General features: G+C 40.6%; 1 protein-coding gene across 1 annotated transcript in view; it reads right to left on the minus strand.

Annotated features, from left to right (window-relative positions):
• The window catches only part of LOC138001903 (alpha-1,6-mannosylglycoprotein 6-beta-N-acetylglucosaminyltransferase A-like), a 63588-nt gene extending 46878 nt beyond the window's left edge, over positions 1 to 16710 (minus strand). Inside the window, exons 1-3 of the mRNA XM_068848172.1 lie at positions 16536 to 16710; positions 4207 to 4305; positions 3606 to 3689 (exon numbers count right to left, since the gene is read on the minus strand). Coding sequence (XP_068704273.1) covers positions 3606 to 3689; positions 4207 to 4305; positions 16536 to 16691 — 339 coding nt within the window. The 5' untranslated portion in view covers positions 16692 to 16710. The remainder of the gene's footprint in view (positions 1 to 3605; positions 3690 to 4206; positions 4306 to 16535) is intronic.
• Positions 16711 to 20408: the final 3698 nt, after the last annotated feature.

Below are 20408 nucleotides of genomic sequence, written 5' to 3' on the forward strand. Positions count from 1 at the left end.
TGAACAAAAGATGCTTGGATTTTCGCAACTTTCGAAGCCTATGAAATGGCAGGATTTGTTAGAAAAAGGATAAAATGGCCGCAATGCGTCTCGAACAGGCGCAAAGATTCATTTTAGCGAAAAAAATATTTTGGGGTTATGGGCACTTTAATACAGGATCACTAAAATAATCCCCGGGCGTGCAAGGAAACAATAGGATAATCAATACTCTTTCAATTTTTTTGATTTTTGCCAACTGGTAAATTAATGGTACATGTACAATATACGGAACATTTTTTAAACGGCCAACAAACAACGGGAAACCTATGGTAAAGGACAATTGAGTCAGCAGAGGTGGTGGTTTTGGCCTGGAAATCCCTTGCGAGTAAACTTTGGAAGGCGATTCACTCTCCATCAAATGGCTGAAGAACAAACTAAGTAAAGAGGGATATCTAGCCAAAGAGTGAAGCATATTCAAAACGAATATTTTTTTTGCATTCGTTATTTTTTAATGTACGTCTGCATATTACGGACATCTGGAAAGCGTTAACGATACTGAGAGGCCGATTATCAGCTCACAGTAGCTTTGTACATGTTATTTCTTTATAATGATGATGGATCGCATTTTAAACACAATAAAATACAGTCGAACCTGTATATAACGGCCCTGTATTAAGCACCAGATTTTTCGCTCATACAAACGCTGTATTTGTAACCTGTATTCAGGTGGCCACCTCTATTAAGCGGCCGCGGCCACCCTGTAACAGTCCTATGTTTATTTTTCTTTGTTATTTTCAACTGTATTTATAATTAGCGGCCATTCTTGAACGGAAAATGCGATCCATTATCGCTATAAGGCAATAACATGTACAAATCTACTGTAGGCTGTTAATCGGCCGCTTAATATAGTTAATTAACGCTTTCCAGATGTTCGCAATGTGCTGAAGTACAGTACAAAATCACGATCGCAAAAACATATTCGTTTTGAGCATGCTTCACTCTTTAGCTAGGAATTTCTCTTTAATTAGCTTGTTCTTCAGCCACGTGGTGGAGAATGAATCACCTTCAACGCATGCTGGCAAAGGATTTCCAGGCCATAACCTCCACCTCTGTGACTCACTTGCCCTTTACCTTAACTTTCTTGTTGTTTGTTGGCCGTTTAAAAAATGTTACGTATAATACCGTTAAGTTCCAAGTTGGCAACTTCGTTTAAAGTATTGATCGCTTGAAAGAGTGTTAATTGTCGCATTGTCTCCTTGCATGACGTGTTTTTGTATGATACCCCATTAAAATTAACATTAGCCCACACACAGTGCGTACTCTTAGTGATACTGATGATTAAGTGGCCAGTTCCTCAAGTCCGGAGGGTGGCCGTTATATACAGGTTCGACTGTACTGAAAACAATGACATGTGGTTTAGGACGTTTCCATTTCCCAACCATTCCGGTTGGGATGTAAATGGAACACACGTTTTTGGTTCGTTCCACTGGAAAATTTCGGGAATAAACGGAACTTCTGAAAAGGTAGTCCTGTTTTCCCGTTGGAAACTTTCCGATGGAAATGTGTGTTCCATTTACAACTTTTGAAAGGTCTTACCACTTCCAGGCTATTCACGGCCACATTTTTGAATTTTGGCGCGTAAAATCGCAATCACTGGGCGGCGAAGGGACCTGAGTTAAATGGAACACGTTTTTCACCCGATGGAAATTTCCACCGAGATTTCCGGAAATTTTGTGTAAATGGAAAACGCCCTTAGTTTCCTTTCAAGGGTGGCCGCTCAATACAGATAAAAATAACAAAGCAAGACAAATATAGGACAGCTACAGGGTGGCCGGGGCCGCTTAATATAGGTGGCCGCCAGGAGCCCATCAAGGGGAGCCTCTATCTCCCATACTTGGCCTTGGAGTCAACCCTTTCCCGAGTAGATCTATTATTAGAACGCCTCCCAGGGGAAGTTTCACACGCCCTCAGTTCGAAGAGTCAATAAAAACAGAGCTATGACAGTCACTGTTTTACCCACACGATCAGGCTGAGAAATCGGTAATGATTTAATAATTTTTTAAATGATTTTTCCGCTTTTCGCGGTTTACTCGACAGAAATATGATACTTTTCGCGGGAAAAAGCCGTTCTTAAAATAAATCTAGTACTCGGGTAAGGGTTGACCCAAGGAATTAGTGGAGATAGAGGCTCCCCTTGATGGGCTCCTGTTGGCCGCCCAATACAGGCGACAAATACAGCGTTTGTATGAGCGAAAACTCGGGACTTTGAAAACTGGCCGCTTAATACAGGGTCTTTATTTACAGGTTCGACTGTAATAATAATTATAATGATAATAATAATAATGATAACTAAGGTTTTCGATAAGCATTTAAGAATAAAAAGCAGCGATATAAAAGAATGACGTTTCGACGGCTCCATGCCATCATTCTCAAATTCAAATAACAAACATTATGTGAGTTCATGATATAGTGAAGTGTACGGGTGAAGGTCTCAGTGCATATTATTAATAAGAGAAAATAAAATAAAATAGAATTCCAAGCGTGGTGTGCTTGAACTGTCAAATAAAAAGCAAAACTTTAATAATAATAAAAAATAAAAATAAACTAAAAATAAAATAATAATAATAATAATAATAATAATAATAATAATAATAATAATAATTACAATAACAACAATAATGTGTCTTTATTCATTTGATATTGAATAATGCATATCAAAAGATAGAATGAAAATTAATTAGTATATTTAAAGCATGCGCTTACAATGTAGAATTGGCCACAATGCCAAATTAACTAATACAAAAACCCAATATTGCTAACTCATATCTAAGATTACGTCTACTAAGTTCCGTAAAGATTGTCGTGAATTGTCCACAACTTTTACGGAGACTAATGGGGGATTGCTTTATTCTAGGTAAAGGGTGTACAGAGGTTGAGCTATGTTGTTGCTTATCGTTTTGAAAAATCTGTGCAACTGCTCTAAAATATCATGAATCGATTATAAAAGGTTTAACTGCAGCGTCTATTAACATACTTTTTAGAAAGAATTGCATAGTGTTCAGATCCGCTTCACTCGCTTTGTGTATTTGATAGCCATAAAAAAGGGTTAAAGAGAGCTATCGTTCCTGATTACATCCTTCCTCCTTAGCCCCGCCCCCCCCCCCCCCCCCAACCTCCCTGAGTACTTATAAACATTTATTGGCATCGGCCAGGAGCCCATGACTAGAAGCGAACAACAGCTCTATATTCCTGTCACGTCGTTTTGACAGATCGATTTATTTTTAGATTGAGTCTCCCGCGAATAAGACTCCCGCAAGAGCCCGATGACCAATCATAGGAAACTGACTGGACGTCATAGCGTCACCGACCTGGAATACCCTTTTTTTTTAAGAAAAGGTAGTCTAAAAATAGATCAGTCTGTTAAAAAGCCGTGACATAGGGTTAATATGGGAGTTGTTCCCTCCTGCATTGGCGTATAAAAATTTACTGGCATTACTTTCATCATTACCTTTCGCCTCAGTAATGATAAACCAATTGAAAATTAAAGAAACTTTCGAAGGTCGATATCACTCATTATCGTTATCATTACGGTCACACGTAACCTTTAATTCTATTGCATAACAAACCTGTTGATACTTGTGTTGAGTTTTGTCGGCCAAATGTTTATAAAGATGTCTTCGCCAAGGTAAAATAGGACACCATGCTTCAGCCTGTTGACGGGAGTGGGCAAAAGAACTTAAACATAAAGAATGATAAAACGGCGTCATGTTTGGTCTGTATTAATGTAAAGACGTTACTAATTAAGACAAGTAACTAAGGCTGTCATTATCCCTATAAAAAGAAGAAACTATTGTTCAATTTCATTTCTGTTATCGAACAACTTAGTTTTCGTTTTCGTTTATGCATAGTCTCGATAAACAAATTTATTTATCGTGTGAGCAGTTTTTCAACCTAGTCCCCAGGCGTGCTCTTACCGAGCAGAACAACTCGGGTTGCTGAAAGGTTGCTGCGGCTTTTTTAAACTCAGTCAGCAGACTCAGTTTCTAGTGGATGGTAGGGGCATCTATAAACTTGAAGTCTGCAGACAATGGGTTACGCAACATGCTCTCACTCAATAATCCGTACTACTATGGTCACGAGGACAGATCGATTGAACATGCATGTTCAATTTTTAAGTAGCAAATGGGTAATGGCTATCAATTTAAGAAAGCTCTACTATCATTTTACCTCGCTTAAAAATATCAAAATAGAACAGTCATCTTTTGGGTCCATCTTATGTTGGTCGATGTAACAAGCCTTGTTTGTTGTCCAAAGGTCTCTCATCCACTGGAAGAATAAAAGAATGCAAACTAGACTCAGTTCCCCTTTTATTCCCCCCCCCCCCTCCTCCAAAGGTCCAAAATCTACTTCAATGTAACAAACGAGAGACGACTCGTCCCCAAGTGTCTCCTTTGTTTCCAACGGGGCGCTCAAGGAGTCTTGAGATTCCAGTGATGACAAACGATAATCTTTCAGGCCCCAGATTCGTTTCTCTCCCGTCTGTCCCTTTCCCGGATATCACAAGGGATCTCTTTCTGAAGTCTAGTCGCTACACCCTTTCAAAGTGTAAGAAATGGATACCACAGAGTCAGTTCCTATGGCTCCGAAATATCTGCAGTGACTGCGATGTTTTCAACAATGAAGGCCTTACCATGGAGAGTTCCGAAGCGGAAGGCTTATATTCTGCTGATCGACTTTGGAAGAGCAAGACTTCGAGCAAAAGCAAAACAGACCAGCAAATAATCCAAACACTTCAACTGACGGTGACAGAACAGCCCCTCAGGTACCACCTCAAGAATCTCGACTTCTTTGATATCCTGAGATTGCAAGTGGTGATGTTAACGGTGTGATGCGCCCGTGGGAAAGATGATAAACTAGTTGCTTGGCAACGAGCGAGAGGACGACCGTAAAACATCAGAGTTATACAACAATTTACTAACAGTAGCATTCTTAAATTCGAGGCGTCGGGAATTGTAGAGCCCGTGAGCCAACCTACAATCTCAGAGTATCAGAACCAAGAACCACCACCGAGAATCGTTAGCTGTGCGAAAAACCTATAACAGATCTATTTGTCTACAACAGTTCACCTCCAGATCCTCGACCTCAGATGGAAGCTTTTCTTTGCAGCAGACTTGACTGCCGGATATGTTCCTTCATGAATTCATGGGAGAATATCACGGCTACACAAGTCCAAATCAAGATTCGAGGTCACTTTGCTAAGTCACCAGCCCACTTATCTACAGTATTTCGTGTCGTGAATACCCTGGAATTGTATACATGAGATAGACAAGCCAGGGACTTCGTAAACGCTTCAGGAATACCGTCTTGAGTTTATTAAGAAGAAACCCGGACAGGCCAACATTGCAAAACGGATTCCCCGGCAGCTGGACGAGACGAGGGTCACCGTCGTCAAAGCAGGTCCAGTCTATAAGACTAGGAAAGACGAAGACGCTATTAGATGCTTTTCAAATATAAATCTTGAACCTTGGCTCCAACTGGATTGAAGCAGGATTTTTCCATCTTGTGAAATGCGGAGCCCTCTCAATACTGCGCGCGAGCGTCTTTTAAATGTTTCTCTTAATTATGTATGATTTTTATGGCTCGTTTGCAACGCATTGTGATGTTTTCTCTTAATGAAGACGGTATTGTCGAAACGTGATATACATGTATGTTGTAGCAGTGCATTCAAGATAACTTTTTTCTCGCAGGACATCTCATAGCTTCTCATGTCACATCTATCCCATAAACCCAAACAATGGACCTTGAGCCGTACAGACATTAACTGCGTTCAACACGGATAACATTAGACGACACCCACTGGAACCTCGTGTGACATTTCTTTACATTTTACACGATGCATTTTAGAGATTAGGGAACTTAAGCAACGACAACGGCAACGAAAACGTGACAAATCTGCATATTTAGTGGACAAAAACAACAGGTTTGCACGCCCTGCACGTACGTTTTTCATTTTTGTCCATTTCTTTGCCGTCGTCAGCAAAACAACAACGTGAAACAACCAAATTTGAGGTCTCATGGATCGGTCTCATGAAGAACGTCAGCACTTGAAGATAAATTTTCACTTTTTCCCGTAAATTAAGCGCCTTTCCGACCAGTGTCAATTTTGAGAAACTATCACACCCTTATCACTTTAAAAAAGTTTAAATAGTCACGAAGTGATTGCAATAACGCGAATTGTTGCCGTTGTTGTTGTTGCTTAAGCTCCCTACTTAAAGATCTACGAAGACGTCGACGAAAACACCACAAAAAAGCAGTATAATGAGTTACAAGAGGAAAAACTGTCATGCGGCAAGTGCGGCAAGCGTTTTAGCACATTTCTCTGCGGTATTCTGCATAACAAATCACTAAATTTGAGGTTTTAACGACAACGTGATCATGCAAATGTGAAACTATCATTTTATATTTGTTCTCTGAAACCACTCGCACCAAGTAAGTTTCAGGACATTTCGCCTACATTGTGCGACGGTAGCGAGATGGGAAACTCTTCAAGAGAGTCTTCAGTAATCCAGGGCTGAACCTAAATGACCATACCGACGGTCTACCTCGCTGCAGTCATCTCTACCCTACTGTATGCCTGTGAAACATGGGTCCTCTACCGAAGACACATCCGAAAACTTGAGAGATTCCACCCATCCAAACTTACCCAAATTCTGCGAATCAAGTGGCAAGAGCGAATTGCTCAGTAAGAACGAAGTCCTCCTTTGAGCAGACATGAAAAGCCTGGAAGCCATCGTTACCTGACATAGACTAAGATGGGCTGGGCATCTTTCCCGAATACAAGACTACCGCCTTCCCAAACAAATCCTCTTTTCTGAACTTGCATCCGGCAAAACACCACAAAAGCGCCCCCCAAAAAAGCTACAAAGACCAGCTCAAGGGGCGAAATCAACCAGGCCAGTTGGGAGATGGTAGATGCTGAAAGAAATCCTTGGAGAAGGCTTATTCATTAAAAACAGCAGTTTTTGAGAACAACAGAAGGCAGCATGACGAGACCAAGAGATTTGAGAGAAAAGCAAGAACTCAAAAACCCCGTGAACTCTCCTATCATCTCCTGCGGTGGTTGCGGTCAACATTTCCGTGCGAACATTGGACTGTTATCACATCGAAGAAAGTGTCAGTGAGCAAACTATACTCGGAGCCGAGTTTCGTTAACGACGACGTCGATGTTATTTTGAGGTGACGTTTTTGTCGACATCGCCGTCGTAAATCTTGAAGTCCTTATTCTCAACACGGAACTGATTACACGAAGAAAAGTCCTAGGTATGAGACACAGCCCTGAGATGATAGGCATTCAGTTTAGAAAGTAACTACGATTTGGTGTTGTGCTAATGATCTGGCCCCAGTTGTTCAAAGGTCAGAGAACTTGATGCGGTGGATAAGTCTCTATCAAGAGTACAAAATATTCTTCTGGTTAAAAGTTTGCCAAGGCTCTCACCACTGGCTCACGGCCTGGTCCCTCTGTGATCTCGGTTGATGATCAAGATTCCATCATCCAAGAGTAAGATTTACCCAAATTGGCCTATAGTACTAAAAAAATACTGGGTGGAGGGAGAAAGTACGCCAAAATACAGGGAGACGGGAGACCCAGCGCGAAAAGAGAGGACTGAGTATGTCTTAAAAACGTGACATCAGTCTTTTATGCGGAAAAGCAGATATTGAAATCCAAAAAGAAAATTGGGGGTAACAACGCATTCTTCGAAGATAATTAATCAACAATATTTGTAAAAAGCTTTAAAATACAAAGCAAGGTATGGCATTCTTTTCCAAATTCAAGCTTAATTGTGTCTGAAAAAAGCACCGATACCCCCAATTTTCTTTTTGGATACCAAGAGCACTTGCAAAGTTCTGCTTTTTCCGCATAGTTTTGAACCGCGCAAAAATATCCCTGTATTAATAAGCGCCACCCATTGAAAATCCGAGTATCTCGATGCGCTGAACATATGCGCAATAACAATAGTATGCACCGTCCTTAAAGCCTCACTGAATAGATCTGAATATATGTTAATACAGGAAAATGTACAGATCTGTTCCCCGCTGGACCCGCTAAACAGTTACATCAAGAGAAGAATGGGTAGACACTGGGTATCCAAGAGTATTTCGAGTTTTCAATGTTCTTTTCGCGCTTAATTATCGCGCTTCACGCTAGTAAGTTCTCGCTTCATTGTTTGGCCATGACCGTAAGTGAGATTTAGAGGCCATATCGGAAAATCGTTTGACCACGCCGCGAGTAAGTGTTCGCCGAAACGTGACACTTCGGAGAGGTCTGCCTTCTCTGTGCCTTTTGTGTCTTCTGTGACGATTCAAAGATCATGGTTAAGGGCAAGGCCCTGGTGAACACGAAAGGTTTTCCGTCTTCTGTGTACTGCGTGTGTGTTTAGGTCTGTTTAGCCGTCAGTAATAAAACGAGTAATGCTTTCCGATTTGGTGCTTCCACTAGGTTTTGAGAAATGTACAGCAATACAGCAACTTAATCTTAAGAAATATCTTATTTTTGACATTGGAATGGAGCTTTCGGTATTTCCGACATGTCATACGATCATCGATAACAACGCCGCCGTTGTGATCTTTGCTGAGGAAGTAATTTAGCTGTCACTTAAACATTGACCTTCTGGTACTAGAGACGGTGTCAAGTAAAAAGTTTTTTTGGACATTTTGTGCAAAAATAATTATACTGCAAATTGCTTAAGTCGGGAAGCTGTTGAACTAAACTGACTGAGAATGTAATCGTATTAAAAGAGTTTTTTCTTAAAGATCTTCATGGACTTCGTACCATTGAACACTTAGCAAGACAATATATCCAATCAATACCATAAAGACACAAGAGGCTGTTAGTTTGGCAAGGCAGCCAAGGTAGGGTATGAAGTATTTTCATTCGCACCGCTTTAATTACTACTTTTCAACAAGCGTACAAGATGTATTATAAAGGAACAAACAGCACACGGTGTTACATATTCCAAATACAGAAATTACACTTCATATACTCGAAATTAAATCCCTTTCTTCCTGGAAGAAAAATTCGACATAAAGAAAACTTGCGAAAGAAAAATAAACAGAAAAATACAGGAACAAAACATTTCATTTTCTCTGTTTCACTGTTATCTAATCTACCCTTGATTCATGGCCCTTAATTTACAGGTTCGTACGCAAATGATAGTCTTAATAAAGAACAGAGTCCTTAAAACGAACAGGTTTCCACCTCTCTCGTCTCGAAAGTCTGGATTCTCTGCCAGGACTACAGGAAACTGGAGTAGTAGAAACAGCAATACGTGGACTTGACGTTGACGCGTCGCTCTCAGAAACAGGAAACTCTTGTTCACGCAAAGGTAGACAAACTGGTTTCGTCGGTTCAGCCTCACAGGCTGTAACTGCAGGCTCCTCAGCAACATTTGAACCATGCTGAATTTGCACCTGATCCTCTATTGGGGCTGAGTACCCTTTACAGTCACTCGTGTTCCGCGCGACTGTCCTACTATCACTAACTCTTTCAGCTACGACCATGGTGGCCTTCTTCTCAACCACCGACTGTGTCGTCTCAAATGGTGAATTGAAGTTGTTCCTTTTCTGTTGACGAAACAACACCAAATCGCCTTCCTGGATATTAGATTTCTTAGAATTCGCCTTCATATCTGCACAAGTCTTCGTCGTGCATTTTGCTTCAACATCTCTTTGCCTCGAACCCAAATTGTTATCAACACTGTAGTTAAACTGAGGAATTTTGCCTCGAATTTCTCTACCACTGAAGAGCAAGGAGTAAGGACTTCTCCCAGTCATTATATGTGGAGTCGAACAGTACACACGCAGGAATGACCGAATAACAAGAAGTAAGGACTTCTCCCAGTCACTATATGTGGAGTCGAACGGTACACTCGCAGGAATGACTGGCAAAAGCGTCTTCCATCCACGCCCTGCAGCAGTAATAGTCACAACGAACTTCTGGTAACTCGGTCTTCGGAAGTGGTTGTGTTTGCTTCCGCTGAGTTGGTGCCTGACAAGATAGGCAGCTACGGACTGTGGTCTCCACCATGCGATCTATTCCGGGAAACCAGATAGAAGAACGTAGCAGCTGCTTCGTCTTTACGATGCCTTGATGCCCCGCATGACTAATGCCGACCACTCTTTGCTGTAAGCTTTTGGGCACAACTGTACGTGATCCTCTGAGAAGATATCCATTCGCTACCGACAGCTTGGAATGTACCAATCTGAAAGGTTTCAAATCTTTACAATTCTACCTTGTCTCTTCACCGCCATTCTGCGCCAGGTCTATCACCAATGTTAGAGTGTGATCTTTCTCAGTGGCTTCCCTAATTTTTTCCATGGAAAGGGCTTGTCGGACATTTCTCTGTATGATGGGCTTCACAACCGCTTTTGTCTGCCTCTGGGCTCGCGATAGTCAGCGGCGTCCTTTGGCGTTTAGACAGGATGCCTGGGTCTGTACTCCACCGTGAAGTCGAACTCTTGCAAGTAGATACAAAATCTTTCTATTCTCACTGGTGGCTTGCTGCTTGAGTTGTTGAAGATGAATTCCAACGGCTTATGATCAGTGATGATCTTAAATCTTGCACCAGCGAAGTACATGCGGAGACGCTCACACGCCCACCGAACAGCTAATCTTCCTGTTCTCTCTGGCTGTACCTCTGCTTAACCGGGCTGAGGGCTCTACTTATGTAAATGACAGAAATGTGACCTCCTCTCTTCTCTGAGTTAAAAAAGCACCAAGGCCCACTGGGCTAGCATCCACCACAACTTCTGTCTCTACTCAAAGTTCGTAGTAAGCCAATGTTGCATTCTCAACCAGAGAATTCGTGAGCTTTTCCAGCTCCAGCAGTTCCTTTTCCTAGTAAGCTCACCTAGAGGGGCTGAAAAAGTGGAGGAATTCGTCCTGTAACGCGCGGAGTAGTTGGTCATCCCTAAAAAGGACTGCACCTCCTATGCATTGGTGGGTCGCTCAGCTTCCCTTAGTGCTTGAACTTTTCACTGGATCCGGTGATACTCCGAGTGTTTCGTGTGCGAGTGTTTCTGAGGGCCTCGTCATGAAGCTTAGGTGTCTTGCCGTACACAATTATGTCATCTACAATGTTCTTCGATCCGTCAACTGTGGAAATTGTCTTCTTGATCTCTTCATGAAACACCTCCTGGCAATAACAGTGCCAAAGTTGAGACGATTTTAACGTTTCAAACCCCATGATGTCGAAAATGTGCTCAAGTGTCTGGATCCTGGATCGAGCTCGAGTTGATGGTACTCATGATTTAGATCAAGCTTCATTAGTTGGATAATCTCACCGCCCCATTCACCTACTGAAGTACATCTTCAACGGTGGGAAACTCTCGCTTCCCACACTTCATAGCTTTGTTAGGTTTCCTCATGTACACGCAGATGCAAATCTCTCCCTCTGCCTTCTTTGGTTGTTTGGCCAGCGCAGAAATCCACGAGGTTGGCTCCTCTTCCGGAACCGATTCTATCACTCCCGCGTCTTCTAACTTTCGGAGCTCTCCTTTAACTTTATCTTGGTAGTGATAAGGAATCTTCCCGTTCACTGGCGTAACTGACTCATCAACTCGAATCTTCACCTTGGCGTGCTTGTGTTTCCCGATGCCATCAAACAAACAGCTATACTCTGAAATATGCTAGCGACAGCTGGTCTCATCTCAGCCTTTCCCTCACCATCTTCTGCTTTCGTAATCTTAAGCACTCCAAGTTGCATCGCGGTATCGAATTCGAGCAACATTTCTCCATCCGTTTTCCCTTTCACAACTACGAATGTTGCCAGGACCGCTTTGTTTCCAGCATCGATCACAGCCTTACATTTTCCAGCAACGGGTATCGGGGTTTCACTTGCATATCCGTAAAGCTTAACCTTCGTCTTTTCTAGATACAGCTTTTCCGCGGACTCTTCTTGAATTTTCAGAAATCTTTCTTCGTCCATTACATTGACACTTGCGCAAGAGTCCATAGCCATTAGGACCTTCACGCCATTCAAGAGAAATTTCTCAGTAGCCTTTCTTCCTGCGCCTGAATGCATCCAGCCGCGAGAAAGTTTGTTAGTATATTCTTCATCGGAGTCGTCCTCGTCAGACGCATCATCAACTTGATTTACCTTCTTGGCTGAATCGCGAACGCTGTTACAAACACGTGCGAAATGGTTTCTCTTGCCACACCGTTAACACGTTTTCCCAAACGCCGGGCACTTGCGAGGTTCATGCACGAGTGCTCCTTCCACAGGATCGCTGGCTAATTTGCTTTGGCTTAACTGCAGAATGCCTTGCCAACTCGAAGCTATAACCTAAATTGCTTGGATACACAGATACGCAGTGGAAACCAGTATTTCACCTTTCTGACGCGCCAAACAAAGAGAGCGAAGGAGACTGATGTATATGTATTTCTCGTTCATAAAGCACGATGATAGAGTGAAAGACAACGATGTATCTTAAAGCGCGATCAATCTCCTTGTTGATATGTATTTCTCGTTCTTAAAGCGCGATGATCGAGTCATTTTACAGTTCGGTTAACTACACTTTTCTCGGAATAGCACTCGATTCCTGATTAAGCCTAAGCTCTCGTTTTCAGTGATTAGGTCTAAGCACTACAATATGGTGTCCGTGGTCCGCGAGAAAAAAAGGATAATCTTGAATATCTTACCTGAATCAAAACGCCACGAACTGAAATTTTCCCTGGAGATACCTTTTTCGTTTCTTGCGATAATATTAAAATTGGCAACTTCCAAGCTGAAATATTTCTCTTGTAATTCGAAAAAAGGTGAGCGTAATCGCGAGCCACGCGTGCGCGAATTTGGTCCTTGGTCCACGAATCATGTAGGCAGCCCAAAAAAATACCTGTTAATCCCGATAATAATTTCTGTACGAACATGCTATTGCTATCCTTGATATATATTAGGTACAGTCGTATTGGATGTCGTTGTGAGTACAGAATTTGTCTTTATTTTCAGTTGACCGTCTCCCGGCTGAACACAAGCTCCATTTCTATATAAGAAAGTAAAGATATTCTATACATACAAAAGAAGGTGACCCGTTCGTAAACATGTATGAAGAAGATTTTGAAAATATTCAATTAAAGCAAAGACCTTTTCCATTTATCGAAGGTTTTCTTTATCTGCTTTGCGTCATTTAAGTTCCCTGGGGTCATAAGTAGTAGAAGTCGTGGACCAAGGACACCTATGCGCAACTTTTTCAAGAGTCGATAAAACAAAAGTTTAAAACTCTGCAGCAAATTCGTTCCCAGCCGCAGAAATAAGTTTATCTGTAAATCTGTTCTGCAAAAAAACACGTGTTCCCGTTGCGTTTTATCTTTACACAAGCCAAGTGAACATGACCAAATAAGTTATGGAGCCGCAAAAGTAAAGGCTTTCTAGAAAGACAAATTAACACACCTGTCAACAAACTTGAATTCCGCACAATCGCCGATGGCAGGAAAGCCGAAATTTCGTCATGTGAAAGAAGAATAATCAAGAAATCATGGGACGCATTTGGTTTTGGTGGTATGTTAGTTAACGAGGAAATATAACATCATGTTTGGAAAACTCGCGGACTACGGATCTCGCAGGCCAAGGACACCATACTGTATAGTAAAATTTTAGGTTTCATTTTTACACTTTTCAGGAGATTGTGTGAAGAAGAAAGCACTCGTTTACTGATTAAGCCTAAGCGCTCGTTTTAATGATTAAGCCTAAGCACTATTGTAAAATTTTAGCTTTCATTCTACGGTTCGGATAACTATACATGTATACTTTTTTCACGAGATCGTGTGAAAAAGAAAGCACTGCAGTTACTCCGGGTCTTATCCACTGCGTATCCGCGTATCCACTCCGAAATATACTTACCAGCTCTAAAGAAAGAGAGAGACTTGCCCAATGCGTATCCAAGTATCCGCGTATCCACTCAGAAATATAATTACCAGCTCTAAAGAAAGAGAGGGACTTGCCCATTGGATAATAAAGCTTTTTCAGGACTAGTCTTCGATGTGGCAGGGTATTCTGCAGTTACTCCTTTGCTTCTTTTCTTGCGATTTCCCTTGAGACTTTCCGCTTCTACACGTGCGAAGGATGATTTGCATGTTTGCCACGATATTTTCCCACTCAAATTTTGTTTACGCTGAAATTTGCATCTTCAGTTTCTTTCGAACGTATCTCTTGCTCGTTCCTTTCCGACTCTTCTTCTGCCTGTGCTTCTTCGAGAAATTTTTCTTAAGTGTACCGATCTCTCACAGTCTTTCTTGCGAGCCTCCTGTTGCGAATAGTTTCCTGAAGATGACGCTTTATTTCCAAATCCGTATTATGGAATTCGCATTTCGCGGCTTCTGGTCTCGTGGTCATTTCGGGGCATCTTGCGAAACCTTGCGACCAGGACATCCGTATTCTTCTTGGGCAAAAAGAACGTGTTTAATTTAGCCATACTTTTGACGAAGTCGTTCGCCTCTTCTTCCAGTACCGGCTCAGGAAGACTGTCAACCAAGTCACGAATCCTTTCTCCTCCGTAAATTCGAAGAGCTTTCACTTTTTTCCCGGGCCCTGTAATTTCGAACCGTTCAAAGTTGTCGTTTAACAACGCCGTCCATTTCTGCCATCGTATGCCTCTCGATGCTGCATCGCCTTCCACGAACTCAACGTACCTTGAACTTCGCCATCATCGTCGCCAATGTAGGTAGTATTTTCATCCGCACCGCGTTAATTACTACTTTTCAACACATACAAGCATATAGCGCTTACAAGATGTTTTATAAACGAACAAACAGCACGTGGTGTTACATATTCCAAAAATAGAAATTACATTTCATGTACTCGACACTACAGGGTATATCATTCAAAGGTAAGCTGGTACTACATGTTAAATTAAGACGTCTGTAGGTATTCAGAGTCTTCAAAGAGCAAAGTTCTTTTATGATAAGGAGTTTAGACTGGAAGTGTGGTGTTACGTCACATCATAGTTCATATAGATGGACTGGCTATGAATAACTGGAAAATTCAAAAGCGTGAATGGCCGTTTTTATACTAGAGACGCATAATCCGTTCAGAAGAATTATACGTCTCTCATGTTATCCGTCTAGTGTAAAGACGGGACGAACTATTTAAGACGCATAATTCGTCTGGGACGAACTTGGGCAAACATTTTTTCTGCGTCTTTTAAATTCCTCTAGTATAAAGACGAGCACAAGACGCATAATACGTCTATACGAACTATCCAGTTTAGTGCGTCTTCGAAGACGCACTAAAGTAGATACTTCGTCCAGTCGCATAATGCGTCTTGTGCCCATCTTTACACCAAACGAATTTAACGGACGTAGAAAAATTGTTTGCCCAAGTTCGTCCCAGACGAATTATGTGTCTCTAGTATAAAAACGGCCAATAGTGACAGATCGCGCTTCATGTTAACTTGACCGTGACCATGCACAATCTTTTAAATGAGTTTCTGAACAAAGGTGGAATTTATTGCTTAGAGGAAATAAATGGATTTATGCTGAGTGTGACCGTGATGCTTAGTTAGTTGCTGCCCATGATGCAGTTGGGGCATTGCAGTCATCCGGGAATTTCTCTACATCTTGCCCAGTGCAGAAACTAGGCTTAGGGCCTCTTTCACTAACTAATTCAAGAGAGTCAAAATTCCCAAACATATGTGGTATTATTTGTGTCCCAGCAAACAAAGCTCGCCCAAAGCGTCGCCTTGCCAACAATATCAGTCTTTATGCATGGAGCATGAAGCATAAAGATCAAAACTTCTGATTGGCTGTCTTTTAGAAAAAAGGGGTGTGGTTTGTGCATGGCCAGGGCCAAAACAGCGAACAAAAACATAAAACAAAGAAACTTGTCGAGTTTTCTAACGATCTCCATATAATACCTATGGTCACATCAACTCATCAAAGTACTGATCAGGGAGAACGGCCAAGAAAAATAGGGAGGCAGAAAACTTCGTTTTAAAATAGGGAGATAAGATATTTACCAAGAGTCCACAACTTATGGGCTCCTGTATTTACCTGACCGTTCCTGTCCCCTCAGAAAAGTATCTTCTTTTAAACCAAGTTTTGCGGTAAATAAACAATAGGCCAAATTAATGTTGTACCAATGCGCCAGTGCACAGAGCCACCTCTGTATCTTGTACCATTACGGTTTTTGGTCAACCAGGAAAAATGCCGCTAGATGTGAGCTCCAATTTCACAGGATTTTTTATAAGGGAATCTTTCTGACGTCATTATTTACATTTTGTCTCAGGCTATTCACAAATTGATTTCAAAAGGTAGAAGAACTTGTTAAACTTAGTTAAATGTCCAATTTTAAGCCTTTTAGCTTTGATAACGAGCCAGTTATTAGCCATGAAAAAGTAAGGAATTCTAGGGTGGCAAAAGCTAATGACACTTATTCGTGCCTATTGTTTGCCGAACCAATCACTAGGGCCGTTGTAATAACCAATCACCAAAGCCGTTTGTAATAGCTGCGCCCTGATCATGGTAATTTCGGACTTCTTGGAGGCACACCTTCCTGTTCGCTTACCTGAACTTTATATGCACACAACGGATAAAGCCAATCATCCGGAATACTGCAATTTTTCTCAAGGGCTTTCGGTCGATCGACGTCTTGCGATATCTTACTTGTCTTTAATACTTCCTTGTCATTTGATAAGACGAACGTACTTGGTGTCATTGACATTGACCTGGCCACAATTAAAGTTTCTAAAACAAAAGAAAAACAACGAAAAATTTTGAAGGCTCATAAACAGCTTATTGTAGTCGGGCGTCATTTGAAAACAAGGTTATTCGTCCTAATAATCAAATGAAAGAATTACTCAGTCCTGTCTAGTAAGAGAAATACAGTTTTCAGATGACACAGTTCAGACAAGAGGTAGTTCAATGCAAAAAGGGTAACAAACCAAGCATTCTGATTGGCCAATGATGAAAGAAAGTTACAGATAACCAATCAAATGAGAGCCCTGAATGGTGCAATTTTCACGTGATTGCGTGGTACCCGTGCGTTGCTTCTGCTTATTTACGACAATGTCATCTCGAATTTTTACTCGTGAACATTATTGAGTAATCACATGACTTTTCTCGTGCAATTTGGAATAAATGAGCACTCGTACATCGTTTAAAAAACTACAACGTGCACTCTCCCAGTGGGTTCATGCAATTTTGTTTTCTTTGAAAAACGTACTCGAGCTTCTTTATTCCAAATTGTACTCGAAATCGTTCTTGGGTCATTGCTGTCGAGAGTGTACTATATTTGTTTTTTTTTAAATTCCTTCGCAATGGGGCCATTAATTATTGAACTGAAAAAAACGCCGAGCTGCAACCTATTTCATTTTTGTTATCAACAGACGGCTAGCACCAGCAAAAAGATCATAAATAACTGGGATCTCTTCGACATACCAGTTTTTCAGAAGTCCTGGGGACGTGCTATAGTACCAATACTGTTTGAGATTTTTTTTACTTGGGCTTTCTAGAGGAAACGCCCGACTTTCGTTTTTTCAGCGTTCAGGTACAAATCGCACTCAAGCTTGTAAAGCGCATGCGCGAAGTTAACCGAAGTATAAATATCAACCTCATTTCCAGGGTCTCTCTTCTCTGCTTCCATTATGGTTGAGGAAACAGACCCTGGTTGCGGCTGGTCACGTTGCACTCCTTGACAAACATTTTTCCACTGGGGTAGGGTTCTGGTTATTTTTTTGATCCCTCAACTCGTATTCGTTTGACAAGGCATTTTTTAAATAAATAAATAAATAAATAAATAATCTTTACCTTACAATGTAAGTTTCAAAAAGGTAAATGTTATATATTCTCACAGGAGATTCCAAAAAAAAGCGGTCAAGCTTAAAACAAGAGTTTTGTGACCGATAAGACCTTTAATGTCGAGCGGCGATTAACGGTCACAAAAAAAAGAAAAAAAGAAAAAAATTCGTTAGTAGCTCAAGTTGCTTCTACAGGTTATACAGTATCATAAAACTAGTTTGCCTAAATGGTAGAAATGCTGCCGAGGGGAAGGGAGATGATCAATTGTGCTTGCGGTAATTAAACGACGGTTCGTGCGTGGAATTGAAGGGAGATTTTAATACGTATTGAGCAGGGACGGTACAAAACGTGGACCCCCAACTGGACCTCCTTCTGGACCCCACTCGAGAGAAGAAAGAAAACAATAGATGGTTTTCACAGTGACGTCATCGATTTCTAACATTAAAATCACAGGGTCATCTGAATTTTTATCTAAATGAGGTTGGATATAACCTAGAAATAAATCTTTTTTCAAGTTTCCAGTTCCGTGACGTCTGTCGTTTCGAAAATACAGCATTTGTCACCTTGCATGACACCATGATACAAAGCTATTTGGTTGAAAAAAATGTTTATCCCTATGAATTTCAGCAGTGCGAGCCTTTCAAGTACATCAGATGCCTTATTAAACATGTATTTTATTTCATGAGCGAAAAGTGAGGGCTTTCATCGTAAAGTGAACTCTAGATGTTTTCCGTTGATTACAGACCGCCATATTGGTGGACAACGTGGAGTCTCCATACAAAACTCTGCAAAATTGCGTGAAACGCTTCACCAAATAAACATTCCAAGTTCTTGGCGTTTTTTATTGAACAACTGCCATGCCATGTCCCAGGGTTATGCATAAATGTTCCTGAAGTAGGTATCTATATGCATATATCGTAATTAGCTTTATATTTAACCTATGTTATTTGTATACGCAATTCAGTTTTACGACTGCAAAGTATTTACACACTAAACTATCTATCTATCTATCTATCTATCTATCTATCTATCAATCAATCAGTCTATTTATCTATCTATCTATCTATCTATCTATCTCTCTCTCTCTATTATACTTTTTAGCAGTCATGATCACAACTCACCGATTCCGAAGGATTGAGCGAGAAACACTTGTTGACTGTTTTATAGTTCAATAAATGTTGAGTTAAACGGAAACGCCTTCGAAGTGTTAACGTGATACTATGTCTCTCAGATGGTTAGCTTTAATGTTTTTATTTCCTATTGTGTATCTTTATTATAGTTAGGACACAACCACACAAGCATGATTGTATTATTCCTTTAACACATTGATAGTGTGTAAAGAAAGGATATTGTTGTCTTATCTTATACATAATTCCCAAACAGCCTCAGTTGTATTTGCATTAGATTCTGAATGTTACTTTTAAACGGCAAACCATAAAAAAGTGTACACAATTTGAAGGAGCCCAGGAAAAATATTCATGGATTTGAAGTTCCTGAAGCAGGCAAACCGTGAAGAGTTTATGTGACCATATTTGGAAAATACACCATTTCTATTTGGGAATGTTCAAGTCCACAATCATTAGACTCCTTTTCTTAACATTAAGAAGTACTGTAAGAGCTGTCAGGTCACTCAGATGGAAATTTGACAGACCTTAGCTGTAAATGTTCAAATTATTAGTACAGTTTTGCTCGTTAATGGAACATAATATTATAAAGTACTATTATTACTTTGATTTTCCTATTCTTCAGTTGAACCAAAACGAAATGATCATTCATCTCCTCCACCAGGTTACTATAACTGTTTTTACTTTTAGAAAAAAGTATCAGAGTTGAAGCCGGTGGCTCAATCGCTCAAGGAGTATTAATTAAACGATGCACTGAAAACGTTAAGTTAAAAAGACTATAATGGTATTTTAATGTTATTGTGGAACAATGTTCTTATACATAATTAAATCAAGAACCCAAACATGAGAATGCAGTTTTCTCGGAAGGAGACTTTCCTATAAAAATGACAGCGCACTTGTTGGAAATTAAAAAAAAAACAATGGTTAACCCGAAGGTAACAGAGTTTTGTTTCACCCCTGAGAGGAACCATTTCTAAATGTCTGGCATTTTATAATTCAGAAGTAAAAGCTATATGCTGGCATACCAAATTCTGGTACAGTTCCAAGATTATTTTTCAGATTGATAGCATTAAAGGTGCTACAACCACTCTGCCAACAGACCTGCTTGGTCTTACAGCATCGTAAGTGGTACAAATCCACAAATTTTGCCTCAAAAAGGTACGACAAGCACCCCTGTCATTTTTGTAAGGAGTCCTCCATGGGGTAGTTTGTTTACTGACCACCATTGTTTAATACTATCCCGGGCCAGGGACTAAAGCAAGGAGGGAAATAGATTATAGTTTGAAAAAAATTGGGTTCATCGCACCATTATATCTAAAACAATAACAATCATTAGTTAAAGTATTTTGTATATATGGACGTTTTAAAGATAACAGGAATTGTTTCCTGTGAAGTCTTATCCAGAAAAGGGTAATGTGGGATTATGCTCCTTTCAACTGTAGCTTGTATGCTTTTGCTCAATGTCTTTGAAGAATTATGACAGAAATATGAAGGTATAAGAGTTTATTTTTAAGTTA

Source organism: Montipora foliosa, chromosome 1 (assembly GCF_036669935.1).
Source record: "Montipora foliosa isolate CH-2021 chromosome 1, ASM3666993v2, whole genome shotgun sequence".
Lineage (NCBI taxonomy): Eukaryota > Metazoa > Cnidaria > Anthozoa > Scleractinia > Acroporidae > Montipora > Montipora foliosa.